At 60.4% G+C, this 13,367-nt stretch overlaps 1 protein-coding gene and 1 long non-coding RNA gene across 8 annotated transcripts; one reads left to right on the forward strand and one right to left on the reverse strand.

The window, feature by feature from the left end:
* Positions 1 to 576: 576 nt before the first annotated feature.
* Positions 577 to 13,366, reverse strand: PUF60 (poly(U) binding splicing factor 60). Of its 7 annotated transcripts, none has more exons than XM_072949933.1 (12): positions 13,136 to 13,366; positions 8,387 to 8,467; positions 5,972 to 6,067; positions 5,771 to 5,860; positions 4,791 to 4,841; positions 2,577 to 2,738; positions 2,413 to 2,505; positions 2,053 to 2,266; positions 1,773 to 1,963; positions 1,499 to 1,634; positions 1,092 to 1,327; positions 577 to 1,004 (listed from the first exon to the last, which is right to left on the reverse strand). In XM_072949933.1, the coding sequence occupies exons 1-12, from the start codon at positions 13,157 to 13,159 to the stop codon at positions 705 to 707; spliced, it is 1,674 nt and encodes a 557-aa protein (XP_072806034.1). In that variant the 5' UTR covers positions 13,160 to 13,366; the 3' UTR covers positions 577 to 704. The 7 variants fall into 7 exon arrangements, with proteins under 7 accessions (XP_072806034.1, XP_072806035.1, XP_072806039.1 ...); XM_072949934.1 differs by having other exon boundaries at positions 8,387 to 8,464; positions 13,136 to 13,304; XM_072949938.1 differs by lacking the exon at positions 13,136 to 13,366 and adding an exon at positions 12,821 to 12,835.
* Positions 2,697 to 7,963, forward strand: LOC140689349 (uncharacterized). The gene is made up of 2 exons (XR_012064283.1): positions 2,697 to 3,350; positions 6,994 to 7,963. It is a non-coding gene; the product is annotated as an uncharacterized lncRNA (long non-coding RNA).
* Position 13,367: the final 1 nt, after the last annotated feature.

The following is a 13,367-nucleotide window of genomic DNA, read 5'->3' on the forward strand; positions in this document are numbered from 1 at the left end:
TCCTCCGAGGACCCGTAGCAGTCCCGCGCATGGCCTGTCGGGAAACACGGCTCCCGCCCCCCCCCCCCGCCCTGGCGCAAGGCATGGTGGGAACCGAAGTCCGCTCAAGGCCTGAGCTCCCGGATGCCAGCACCTCAATGGTGCCCGGGCCAAGGCCTCCTGCTGCCTCTCCCCAGGGCTGGCCTCCCGACCCCAGCCCGCCGCCCCTCCCACCGGGATGTGGGCTCCCTGAGGGCAGGACGCCGGGAGAGGCGACACTCCATTTGTCTGGTGGACTCAATGTATCCCGGGACTTCAGGGGCTCTGGGCCAGCCTTCTCCCAGCACTACCTGTGCAAATGAAAGTGGAGACCCCGCCTACCAGGAAAGCCGCCCCTACCCATCAGGCTGGGTCCTCTGCTACCCTCAGTACTAAGGAACCAAGCAGCCCCTGCTGATACTGGTGAATGCCTTCCTCCCCCGACTCAGTTCTTGGCCTCCAAAGCCCACTGCCTCTGCACAGCCGCGGGCTTGTCCTGACGCCCACCCAACCCCCACGGGAGCCAATAAGCACAAGACCACTGTCAGACAGCAACGCTCAGGGCCAGCAGCATCTGCACCTTTATCCACAGGCTGGGCGGCTGGGCCCAAGATACCACCAAGAATCACTCTATAAAACCCAGAGGAAACAAGGAAAAATTAAAAGTCCAAGGAATGGGGCCAAGGTCACGCAGAGAGGTCACTGTTATCAAAACGCTCCTGGTCATACACTTCCGCCACCACCTTGCGGCCAGCAAACCAGCGCCCATTGAGAGCCTGGATGGCCTTGTGAGTCTCAGAAGCCATGGAAAACTCCACAAAAATCTTGACAATGATCTCCGCGTCCTCCTCCTCGCCCTGCTTCTCCTGGTAGATGATGACACGGTTGACAGCACCAAACTTGCCACATTCCTCAGTCACCTCCCCCTCCAGGTCGTCATCGATGTCCTTGGGGTCCACCATGTTGCGCAGAACCATCACTGTGGACTGTGGGAGGGACAGCTGAGAGCTGTGGCTAGCCGGACCACCCGATCCTGCCCGGCCCTACCCCCACCCGCCGGCCCCACCGCCCACCTCCTGCTTGCGGAGGAGCTTCTGCATCACCATGTGGCGGGCACTGCTGCCTGAGATGCTCATGTGTTCCTGCTCACTCAGCATCTCCGGCCTCTCTGACTCAGGAAACAGCTCTTCCTCCTCCTTCTCTTTCTTGGGCTCCAGGAGGCCGAGTGTCGGTGGGCTGGCCAGGATGGGGTTCACCACTCCCACAGAAGGAATGGTGACCGGAATGGGAGGCCGGGCTGGGGTCACACCTGCAGCAAATCCACCAGGTCCAGTAGTCACCTTCCCCACCTCTGCCATTCCCAAGAAGGAGCACAGCTGAACTGCTGGGGGCATGGAGGGCTCAGGCCGCTAATTAAGGGCTTCGGGCCCAGAGGAGAGGAGCAGGGGAAGGAGGAAACCTCTGACCCGCCCAGGCTCACCTGTGATGACTCCAGGGGCCTGGGCAGCCATGACAGCCTGGGGCAAAGCCCCCAGAGGCTGGGCCAAAGTCAGTGCAGGGGACACCAGTCCAGGTGTGGCTAGGGTACCCAGTACTGCTGCTCCAGCCACTGCTTCCTGCAACCCGAAAGGTCACTGTGCTTAGTCCCCGGTCTGGCTGTCTCCACTCAAAACCACTCTAACAGCCAGTCCCCAAAGGATCTGGGAAGGGCCTGTCAACCACAATTGAACCCACACAACTGCACCAGCCCTCACCTGAGCCGTAATCTTGGCTGTGGCTGCAGCTGCGGCCACAGCAGCAGCAGGTGGGAGGCCTCCAGGTGTAGCAGGTGTAAGCAGGGGCATGGGGGGTGTGACAGCCTTGCCCACCCGCAAGTACTGTCCACCCAGGTCAAAAAGGTTCATGGAAGACACGGCATCCTGGGATGACTGGGCCTTCTCATATTCTGCAAGGCAGGAGCAGCAGTGAGGGCCAACCAGTGTCGGGTGGGTCCCCGGCCCCACCCCGCCCCCACCCCCGCCTCCCCAAGCTCACCAATGAAGCCATAGCCCTTGTGCTTGCCAGTCGTGGGGTCTCGAGCCAGCGTGCAAGATTTGATCTTGCCGAAGGCCTCAAACACACTCTTGATATCATCGTCTGAGAGGTCCTGGTGCACAGAAGCCACATAGATGCGGTTGAAGGCTCGTGCCTCCTCAGCCAACTGGTCTATGATGGGCTGGGCCTGCCCTATGTTGCTGGGCCTGCCCACCTGAGGGAGAGGCAGGAGATGAAGAGCCCCCAGTCAGACCAAGCCTGGTCACTCAGGCTCCTGGCAGCACTGCTGTGCATCTCCTGGGTGACTAAAGACAAAGCTCTCCACACACCGACCCCAAGTTCTGCCTCCCTGGCCCTCACCTTGATGTTCCTGCCTCCCAGCATCACAGAGTTCATCTGCTCCAAGGCTAGCTGTGCGGCTTCTGGGACTTCGTACTCCACGAAAGCAAAGCCCTGGACACAGGAACACATTGTTAGGCCAGCAGAGCCAGGGCAGGGGCAAAGTGGGACAGACCGACTCTCACCTTGTGCTTCATGGTGACGGAGTCCCAGGACATGTCAATGCTCTTAATGGGCCCAAAGGGGGCAAAGGCCTGGCGAATGGTGTCCTCCCCCAGCTCATAGTAAATGGAGCCCACGTAGACCCGGCACATGATGGCCAGTGCCCGCTGTCGCTGAGCTGCCATCTGAAGCAGGACACAAGGGGAGAGAGAGCCACTGGCTTGTGAGGGGGTGGCAGGAGGCCGGGCAGCCCATTCCCCTCCTGGCCCACCCACCCGCTCTGCTGTGGGAAGGGCTCCCCACACGGCAGTGTGGTGCAGGCTCAGCCCCTGCAGTCAGGGTGGTGGGGGTCAGCACGACCCCACCCCATGGAAGGAAAGCCAGGCCCAAAAGCAGGACGTGGACACACCCTGGCCCACCCGGGTCCCAGGCAGACTGGCAAAGCTGACAGTGGTCCGAAGATAGGGCCACACGCCCTCCAGTCTGGGGCCAGGCACCTGGGTGGGCTGGGAGATCCTCCCAGGGTCCTGGCCAAGTGCTCCGACAGAGAGGGAAGGGGAGCTGCCCAGGCTGCAGGGACCCACGGGTGTGGAGGCAAGAGAGGGGGCAGAAGACAGGGCAGATACCGCCCAGAAGAGACCCCAGGGAGAGGGTCAGGAGCCTGGACAGGGGCTCCCTGGAGAGAAGACGAAGAGCAGCCACCGGCCCAGGGCCGACTCGGGCTGGGGCTTGGTGCTCTGCAGGCCCCCGTGCTGTGAACCCTCATCAAAAAGGGCAACCTACTCCTAGGGACATCGGTAAGTGGCAGAACCTCCAAAAGGAGAAGCCCCAGGGCCCTGCTTGGGCAGACGCTGCCTCCACACTGGGGCAAGCTGCAGTTGTGCTCCCCATGCCCTGGAGCAGTGCTCCCACCCTGCTGCCTCACGCACCACATGCCAGGCAGAGCAGGGAGGATCCCAGAGCCGCTTGCAGTGGGCCACCAAGAGGAGCCAGGCCTGGGGAGGAGACCACAGGCCCGGGGCAGGCCAAGGAGACAGGGACCTGGTTCTAGCCCCTTGACAGGGGATCCTGTGCCCTCATAAGGTTCCCTATAACCAGAGGCCAGTTTCTTTCTTTAGATACACCAAGTGGCCCAGTTTAGGCCAGGCCTCCCCATCACTCAGAAGGGATCCTAAAAGTAAGGTCCACATCTCCCCCAAACTAGATTTTCCCCCAAACAGGACGTCCCCCCTCAAACTAGGCTCTTAACAAATAAGCCCTGCTGAGACCAAGGACCATCCCCCAAAGGTGGCATCACGTCCCCTCTCGCACCAGACACCCCAGACATGGAACCATCTGCCCCTCAGGTCAAAGTTCCCCAAGACAGGAGTACATCTCCTCTTTAGTGTGGGCTCCCCAACAGCAAGTGTGCCAAGAGCCCTCTCCCTGGCTTGTCCCACAGACAGACGCTTCCTAGAGAGAACACTGGGTCTGTCCGGCCTTCAAGGACAGGGCCATGGCTCCCCATGAGAGCAGCATGACCAGGGACGGACCCCAGAGAAGGCCATGTTTCCCACTTCAGACTCCCCAGAGTGGGGCCTGGCCTCCTCCTTAGCCTGCCTCTGGGGGATGGGGGGCACCTCCTTCCCAGACTCCTCTGCTGATGGCAGCCAAGGCCACAGCCACGGCCACTGCCTGCTCCCTGGCCAGGTGGCCTCTACACCTTGCTGCAGCCAGGCCCGAGGCCCAAGTCCTTGTCCTTCCCTCTCTCGTTTGCTTGGGTGCCCCCAGCCCCCCAACCCATCCATCCGTCCTCCCTCCAGGGTTTGACGGGGCCGTGAGATAAAACCCTTCTCTCCTCGGGGGCCTGACCCAACCCAGGAGCCCAAGCAGCCTGGAGACTGGCGGAGCTGGAGGCCCGGACGGTGCACCCTGTGCGTGCAGGCGGCATGGGTGCAGGTGGGCCTGGCATGGGCAGCTACCCTCCTGGCCGGCTGCCCTCCGCAGTTACCTGGCCGGTTAGTTTTAACGCGGGCCCTCGTTAGAGCAGAGCAGATGCAGGCCTCCCCAGGGGCGGTCCTGGGGTGGGAGCCCCCCACACCACTGGCCCTGCCACGCCTGGCGCTCTGCTGCGCTCGTCCCGAGCTGGCGGGCAGGGCCGGCTAGGGGAGCAAGGTCCCCAGCACGCGGGCTGCACTGCCCCCCTCTAGCCCTGACTAAGGACATGAGCCCCGGAAGAAGTGAGCATGTCTATTGACCGATTGCAAAGGTGAGAGAGGATCTCCAAAGCCCATTGTCACTGCTGCCATCTGAAAGACAGTAAAGACAGAGTTCAGTCTGTTGGAGCCGAGCAGTCTCCGCTCTCGTCACACCTCACGCAGACAGCGGCAAGGCCCGGAGTCCCCGCCCTGCCAGGAGGCCCACCTGCCTTCCCACACTGCCGGCCAGGGCCGGCCGCCGGCACCTGCCCAGGGGGGCCTCAGAGCCCCAGGTGCCCCGCCCCACAGCCTGGCCGGCGGGGGCAGAAGGAGGGGGGAGGAGGAGGAGAAGAGGAACGGATGGAGCATGGTGAAGAGCCAGAGCATTTCCTGGCAGTGTGAATGTCTGAGGGTTGGGCGGGGGCAAGGGGCTCAAGGCCCAGGGACCAGTCAGCCTCACCCCGTCCTCTTCCCCACAGCTGCTGCAGCCTCCGGCCACACATCTAGAACAGGGCCCCGTGGAGGCACCCCCAGCCTGTCCTCTCAGTCCTGGGCCCCGGGCCGGTGGCTGGGACTCACTGCAGCAGGGGTGGGGGCCTGGCTGCGCTTATCCAAGGCCGTGGGGGCGGGGAGGAACCCCTCTACATGTGGCACCACCAGCCATGCAGCCTCAGGGCACATGGGCTCAGGGGTGACCTGAAGCCACAGTCTGAAGTCCAAGAAGAGGAGCCACCTGGGGAAGGGAGGGGGCGCAGGCCTACAGAGGAGGGGTGGGAGGGGGCCGTGGGCGCTCAACAGGTGGGGAAGGCTGGGCCACTCGTGCCTCAGGGAGAAACCCGGGCGTCCCAAGGAGGAGTCCTTGAGAAACCGAGCACCACGACACCTTGTGGGGACGGCCGCAGGCACAAGAGAAGGAAGAGAAGGAAAAGGAGGTGGTGGAGGTGGCGGGGAGGGGCGGCCGAGGCTCCCCGGCCCAGGCGGGGCGGGCGGCCTCCGGCGGAGCCAGCACCACAGCCGGAGGGTGGGGCTGGGCAGCTCACCTGCAGGTTGGTGAGCTGCTGCTGCTGGTGTGCGATGGTCTGCTTCACCAGCACGCTCTTGATGCTCTGCTCCATGGCATACTTCTTAGCCTGCGAGAGAAAGTGGTGAGGAGCACTGGGGGGCCCGGCCTGTGGGAGACGGGCCCTCCTCTGCCCGACTGCTTCCCCAGGCCCATGGTGCCCCGGGAAGTACACTCTCACCTTCTGGAGGGCCTCCTGCTGCTCAGGCGTCAGGGGAGGCAGTCCCAGCTTGGCGGCTGTGCTCTGCCCGTTCTCCATCTTGATGGAGTCTGTCCCCTGGTGGTGGGGAGCAGGGACGTCATTAAGAACCAGTTCAAGACCTCCTTCACGGGGCTCCAGAAGCCCCACCCAATCCATCTCCCCCTACAACTGCACATGGCCTCCAGCTCAGCCTGTCCCCAGAGACAGAAAGGGCCTAGCACAAACTCTCTCCTGCCTGGCCTGGACGCAGGTCTGCCCACCTTACATTCCTATGCCTACCGCAGGCCTGTCTCCTCCAGAACGACGAGCAGGACACACACTTAGGTAGGCAGGTACCTTGGGGGCCCTTGGCCAACCCAGAGCTGCTGCAGGCCCCAGGCCCCTGAGGTGTCACCAAGACAGGCAGCAAGTAGTCAGAGGGGCCCAGCCCTCGTGGAACCTGTCCCACACTGAGAGAGAGCTGGCCTCAGCCAGTCTCTGAGGCAAGGGTGGGGACCAGGACTCTATGGATATACTGGGACTCACTCCTGGACGGCCTGACACCCAGGCCCTCACATCTTCTCACGGCCCTAGCCATGGCCACAGACTCGGTTTCCCTACTCCGGATGGGTTTTGGCGACCAATCAGAGAGCAAGAATGGGCAAGGGCCTCCCTCCCAGCACACCTCTGTGCAGTACCATATCCCCCATCCCCGCACACTGTAAACACTGCCCGGACAGTTGCTGTCCTAGGCCATGACAGCCCCAAAGGAGGGTTCCAGCCCACTTTAGCCAAACTCCTCCCTGGGCTGACCTCAGTGCCCCGGGAAGAGAAGCCAGGAGCAGATCAGACTGGGGGTGGGGGGGCGCAACACCAAAGTGGACACCTGCTAGCACCCTAGGCGAGCACAGGGACGAGGAGATGCTTTGGCGGTAGTGGTGGCAGGCTCCCAGCCCACTGCAGACAAGAGGGGCGCTACTAGGATTATGTTTACATGCCTTCCATCAAAATTCGTTTCTAAGCTCTTTGCAGAGGGAGGAACACAACTGTGTGAGCTGGAAGAGGAGCACGGCCACCAGACCAAGGAGAGCACTGTGTCAGGGATCAGAGCACACCTGACTATCCACCAGCTGCTCCAGAGGGGGTGTTCTGCGGCCCCCAGCACCAAGCCTTGGGAAAGACAGCAGAGAAGAGAGGCAGGCCCCCAGCACAGGAGTGATGAGCAAGGACAGAAGTACAAAGGAGGCAGAAAGGGGCTGGCTGACACACCCCCCAAAACCACCATCCTAACCAGCTGGAGTGCTGGGTTTGTTTCCAGCACAGGGTCAAAGGGCAGAAAGCCCTGGAGGCCCCTCCTCTGGCGACCCAGTCTAGCTCCTGGGAGGCTGTCCTCTCTGCTCTCGGAACTGGCCCCAAGCCCAGTTCTCCTTAGTGGAATAGAGGCCCAAGAGCCAGGGGCTCTGGTTCGAGAGCAGGCTGTCACCATGGTAATCAATGCCAACCCCCTCTCAGCCCCTTAGCAACTTTTCAATCTCTTCTTTGTCTTGATAAACAAAAGGCCCTTCTCCTCCCAACCAATGGCTGGCTGGATAGCCAACCAGGGTCGGGGAGGGCTGGCTAGAGGGACAACCTGGCTCCCTTGGCCATCAGCTCCAGCCCCCATAACTTCCCAGGGCCCAGGCTGCATACCATGGCCCTCACCCATGTGTGCTGGCAGGCCTGTCCCCAACAGGCCTCCAGGCCACCTTGTTGAGCCCCTACAGGAACCCTCTGGAGGCAGGTGCTGCCATGGAGAAGCATAAAGAATCTTATTACCCAGCGACAAGGCCCAGCTTCCCCACAAAGGACACACGCCCCTGGGCCAGGCGACCAGAACAGGACAGGCTCTCCCACGCCCAGCTGGAAGCCCTGTCCCAGCCCCCAAGACCTGTGCTTTGTTTTATATGTCATTTTGTTTTGCTGTTTTATTCAAATTAGAGACCTAAAGTGAAACTCTGTATCTCTGGCTCTTAACAATACTCTGTATATTCTGCAACAGCACTTCTACCTTTCTGCAGGACACCAATGGCTAAGTGCAGGCACCGGCCGAGGTGCATGCCCCACCTGACCATAACCACCATCTGCCTGGTGTCTGAAGACAAACGAGGCTGTGACCCACTACAGAAGCAGGGCAGACGCTAAGTGCAGGCAGGGAGGAGGAGGCTGGAGCCAGGCCAGAAGCTGGCCAGCTGGTGAGACAAGCATCTCTGCCCAGAAGGCAGAAAAGAGTCCCTTGGGCTCCTCCCGCCCCATCCCTAGCCAGGTCTCTCTGGGCCCAGGGACACGCAGGCAGGCAGGCAGGCGGGCGGGCAGGCAGGCAGGTGGGCAGGCAGGCAGGCGGGCGGGCCTGAGGGCGAGAATGCTTAAGGTCAGTACCTGTGGAGGTTTCCATTTGTCTCCCGCTGCCACCACTGCCGCCGCCGGCTCGGACCCCCCTCCTTGCTGGCCATTGACCTGCTGTAGGCAGGAAGGAGATGCTGTAACGGACATTAAAAAGACCCAGCCACCCAGGCCCTCTCTCACCTTCCCTAGTTAAGAGCTGAGCTCCACATGGACCAGCAAGGGAAGCCAGGCAGGGACACAGAGAGGGACCAGCTCTGACTTGGCCCCTGAACATTCCTGACGCTGCCCCATCCCACCTCACCCTGCCCATTCCTCCAGCACACCTGCAGCTGCCCAGCACCCTGGCACAAGGGGCTGGCCTGGCAGAAACCACAGCAGAATCTGAGACAGCCCCGAGTTGGCAGCTAGTCCCCAGAAGGGACAGAGAGAAAGCAAAGCTGGGCTCCTGCCCCAGGCCAAAGGAAAGGCACCCTCCCCGGGCCTGGAGCTGCTCTCTGTCCACACAGCTGAGGTCCTAAAGATCAGTTCCTTTCCTGCTAGCAGGCTGGGCCAGGCCGGAGAGGACAAGTAGACAAGGGACACACATGGCTGTCTCCCTCATTCCCTCCTGAAGCAGACGGGGACACCTCTCTAGCACCCTGTACACGTTAGGCCACCCACAGCTCAGCGTCAGTCCCAACACCTTCACGGTCTCTTGCCTGGGCCAGGTGGCAGGCCCCTCCGGAAGACAGCTCTGAGGACTGCCCTCTGAGTGGCAGTGCCAGGCAGGTGGTCTGCACATGTAAGCCTCCCTCCCCAAGCAAACTGCCCAGGGCTATCTAACTCTAGTAAGGTGGACAAGAGCTTGGCCACACCCAGCCCTCCCCAAGAGGGGCTCTGGAGCACTGCCATGAAAAGCCAGCCCAATAGAAGAAGGAGCTTCTGCCGCAGCTTAGCAGGGTGTCAGGGCAAAGACAGGCCAAGGGCAGAAGGGGGGCAACATCACAGGGATAAGGTCTTAGCAGAAAGGCCTTGAGACCTTCCCCACCTTCTCAGAAGCCACACAGCACAAACTCACTCGCAGCTCAAGGACACATCCCAGACATCTGGAACACAGAGGGCAGCCATGCCCATCCTCGGTGCCTCACACACAAAGCCAAAGGCTGGGTTGATGTGGCCAGAGCATGTCTCAGGAGCTCGAGCCTCAAAGGAGAGATGGCATGCAACCCAAGTGCACTGGAGATAAGGCCAGCGTCACGGAGGCTGTGGCCAACCCAGCCCTGATACTCGCCTAGAATCCCTCTGAACTTGGAACCACTGCTGCTTACACTGTGCCCCAGAGAGAGACCAAGGAAAGGGGGGCCCTCTGCCACAGGCCCCACCCAGTGGGTGAACGGCAGCTGGGAACAGGGTCAGAGTCTAGCTTTCCCCCAAGTCCCATGGCAGCCCTTGGAACACACCCAGAGCAGAGGCTGCCCCTTAAAACCCATAGCAAGAGGCCTCTTCATGTCTGGGGATGCAATCCAACCATAAGACCCCTGTAAATAGGGTCAACTTGAGGGCACATTTATAAATTACTCCCTATTCTCCCAAATTACTGTAATAGTCAACACAGTAACCGGGACAGCACTGAGATCAGAATACAGCTTAGAAGAGACTTCGCAGAAAAATTTAGTCCACAAGGGACTCCATAAAGGACACGCCACCCCATTCATGGCAGAAACAAAGTCCCAGGCCCATGGAGCCTAGGGGTCCATTCCAAGCAGATGCTAAGAGAGCTTGGAGGAAATGGCCATCTACCCTCACAGCCAGTCACATGCTGGCCTCCTAGGGCAATGAACACAGCCGGTAGTGCAGTCACAAAGCCCCCAGCACCAGGCAGCAGTGCGTTGAGGGGCCAGAAGCCCGCTCTGGGGTGGGGGAGGGGTGCAGCCCCTTGATTCTGGGACACAAACTCCTACCCTGCCACTGATCAACAGCCCAGGGCAAAAGGATTATTTCCACTAGAAAACCAGAAAAGTAAGTACTTAATGTCTCCAGACGTAGGGCTCTTCAGGCCTGCCTCCGGGGGCTGGCAGGAAGATTCGGTGAGCAGCTCTAAATACTTAAGGCAATCTCAGCACATGGCAAGCAACCCATAGGGATTATTAGTGTTATCATAACAGCCAGAGTCAAGTCCCCACTGCAGGGCCTTCTGTCTGTTTGGTCCCTTCACATGGTGCCATGTGGTCCACTGCACGGCCAGGCTCTGTGCTGGACACTGCAGATGAAGCACAAGACAGGAGACATGCCAACCAGCACCTACATGAAATCATGTCTGTAGCTAATGAGCGCAAAATCAAGCACAGGGTGGGAAGAAAGGGACTACAAGGCATACTCGGCCATAGCAGCCAGGGAAGTCCTCTCTGAAATGATGTGTGGGCCGGGACCCACAGAAGGAGAAAATAAGCTAACGTGTCCCTGGGGAGAGGAGACGGGTCCAGAGCTCCTGCCAGGTGGAACTCAGGGATGATGATCCCAAGTGGGAGTAAATCCAGGTGTCAAAGGAAAAGGCTGTGGCTGGGTTCTGCAGCCGCCAGGTGGATGACACACCCAAGTGAGAAGAGGCACTTCTGCATCCTCCTGGGTTCTTCTGACCAGATCGCTGTCAGCTGGGTTCAGTGCCCCTCCATCCCACCTCCCACGAGAGCTGAAGCACAGCTTAAGACAGCAAGCCGGGGGGAGGGTATAGCTCAGTGGCACGAAGTGTGCTTAGCAGGTACGAGGTCCTGGGTTTGATCCCCACTACTGCCGTTAAACAATAAATCAATCAATCTAGTTAATTACCTCCCCACCTAAACAAACAAAGACAGCAAACCAACACTGCTCAGCATGCATGGACCACCAGACAGAACATGTTCTTGCTACGCCCAACATGGACAGTAGAAAAGAAGACAAGCCTTCTAGAAGCCTATCCATTCAAAAAGTTAGAAAAGGAACGTGTTAGACCACAGGCTGGACCTCATTTCCAGAAGCTGATGAGGTAAGCCTGGATCTTTACAGTTTATATATGCCTACTAATATACACACATTAATCTCTTGAGGACTCAGATGGGCACTGAACATCCTTATTGAAAACCCCAGCTTAGAGTTCAGGCTTATTGCTCACGTCCACTACTAAGAGGCCACCTGCATCTGGCACTGTGCCACAGCAGAGCTGAGCTACAATTCCCACCTCAGGCCCCATGAGCAAGGGTGCTGCAGGCTCCAGCCTCCAGCGCCCACCAAGGCCGGGGCATGGTGTGCATGCAGCTCTGTGATGCCTGGGGAGACGAGGCACCCACCCTCACTGCCGTCTTTTCCACCTCCACTTTCCCAGGAGTTTTGGTCCTTGTCTCCAAGCCTCCTTCCCTTCACCATCCAACTCTGGTGACTTCACAGTCACCAAGTCCTAACCTTTCCCTCTTCTCTAACTTTCCTCTCACAAAGGTAGTTGCTTCTGCGGCTTCAACAGGAAGCAAGATGTGGCAGAAAGAAAACGAGGTTGGCCAGACCTGAGAATCACACACTGGGCCCTCCCTCTCATTGGGAGTCAGTTTCTGCCCCAGTAAAACAGGTTCAGCCCCCTCACTGGGTGTCAGCCCCCACCTCAGGGCCTGGCCAAGGCAGTCTAAATACACTCCCTGACCCTCAGATGTCTCTCCTATCTGTCCAGCCTCCTGCCACCTACAAAAGTTGCCTTCTCAAACAGGCCTCACCACATCAGTCTGAGTACAGGTTAGGGGGAGGGTGGCAGGTAAACAAAGGGATGAAGCACCGTGTGAAGGGTCCAGGAAGGGAGTCAGTCGCGTAAGCCTGGGAGGAAGAAGAGTGAGGGAAGACTTCACCACGGAAGTGTTATGGTTGCCCATCTATGCTAATCACTCCACGTGACTGCAGGGAGGTAAGCACTAAGCAGGGCTGGAAGGATTCCTTATTCTGGGTGTCCACACCCTACCCCCTACCCTCCCAACTCCCCCAACACGGCTCCTCTAGGAACCCAGTATATGGACACCCGGGGCGGGAACTAGTCTCCAGTGCCCACTAGACCCCCGAAGAGGGCAAGGGCTGCTTCTAGTTCCCCACCGTTCCCAATCCTCGCACAGCGCTTGGGACAAAGTGACTGCTCAAGAAACATGTAATGAGAAATCACGTCTTCCCTTTCTGAGTGGGAACTGCAGGATGTAGCCCTTGTTAGCTGGTAACCATTCTCCGCTGAATATCTGCGGAGAGCAGATTCACAACTGTGTACGCAAGAAACCAAGGCCACCTTCCTCACCAGGCCCGGATCCCCTCCTACAAGCCCCCGCACGCCCAGCGGCCCCCTTCACGTGGGCGGGAGCAAAGACGCCAACACTCTCAGGAGCTCCGCCTTCAAGTCGGGGACACAGGCGCACCCCGTCGGCGGAAGGGAACGACGGCCGCCGGACCCCACCCTGAGACCGCCCGCTGGGGCCTGGCCCGCCGCACCGCAAAGAGACCCGGTTCCGGGAGCGACAGGGCCCCCAAAACGCAGCCATGGCCCGAGCCGCCCGAGGCCCTCCCGCTCTGGCCGCCGGAAGCTCAAGCTTGCGGGCCGGAAGCTGCGACCGCAGGCCAGCCCCCAGCCTCGTGCCCGCCTCGCCCCCGCCCCGCCTCCGCCTCGCGCGGCCAAAGGCCGCGGGAGCTTGCGCGGGGCCCGGGAAAGACCGCCGCGTCCCCGGGGAGCCCTTGGCGCCCAGGCCAGGCCGACAACCCGCTCCCGCCACGTGAATAGTGGCCCGCGGTCACGGGGGTTTCACTTACTAGAGCTATGGTCGCCGTCGCCATCTTGCGCCCGTCGCGGCCGCCGCGCGCGCGCCACACGCTTCGGCTTCTACCGCGGTCTCGCGCGATCTGGGCGCCGGCGAAGACGCCCTCGGAAGGATGGAACTCTCGCGATAAAGGTGCTTTCTCCAGAGACGTGGAAGGAAAAGGGAATGCGCTTCCGGTGCCGGGAGAGACTGTTAACGCTCGGAGAAGGGCGGCCGGAAGGGGC

The sequence above is a fragment of the Vicugna pacos genome, chromosome 25, assembly GCF_048564905.1.
Source record: "Vicugna pacos chromosome 25, VicPac4, whole genome shotgun sequence".
Classification (NCBI taxonomy): domain Eukaryota; kingdom Metazoa; phylum Chordata; class Mammalia; order Artiodactyla; family Camelidae; genus Vicugna; species Vicugna pacos.

What these genes read in the sequence shown, in the direction of transcription:
- PUF60 (XM_072949933.1), bottom strand. Translation starts at nt 13,159, where the DNA reads ATGGCGACGGCGACCATAGCTCTA. An exon ending in AGCAGGAGGCCCTCCAGAAG is followed by an intron (nt 5,861 to 5,971) that starts GTGAGAGTGTAC and finishes TTTCTCTCGCAG; the next exon opens with GCTAAGAAGTATGCCATGGA. An exon ending in CTCTCTCACCTTTGCAATCG is followed by an intron (nt 2,739 to 4,790) that starts GTCAATAGACAT and finishes GTCCTGCTTCAG; the next exon opens with ATGGCAGCTCAGCGACAGCG.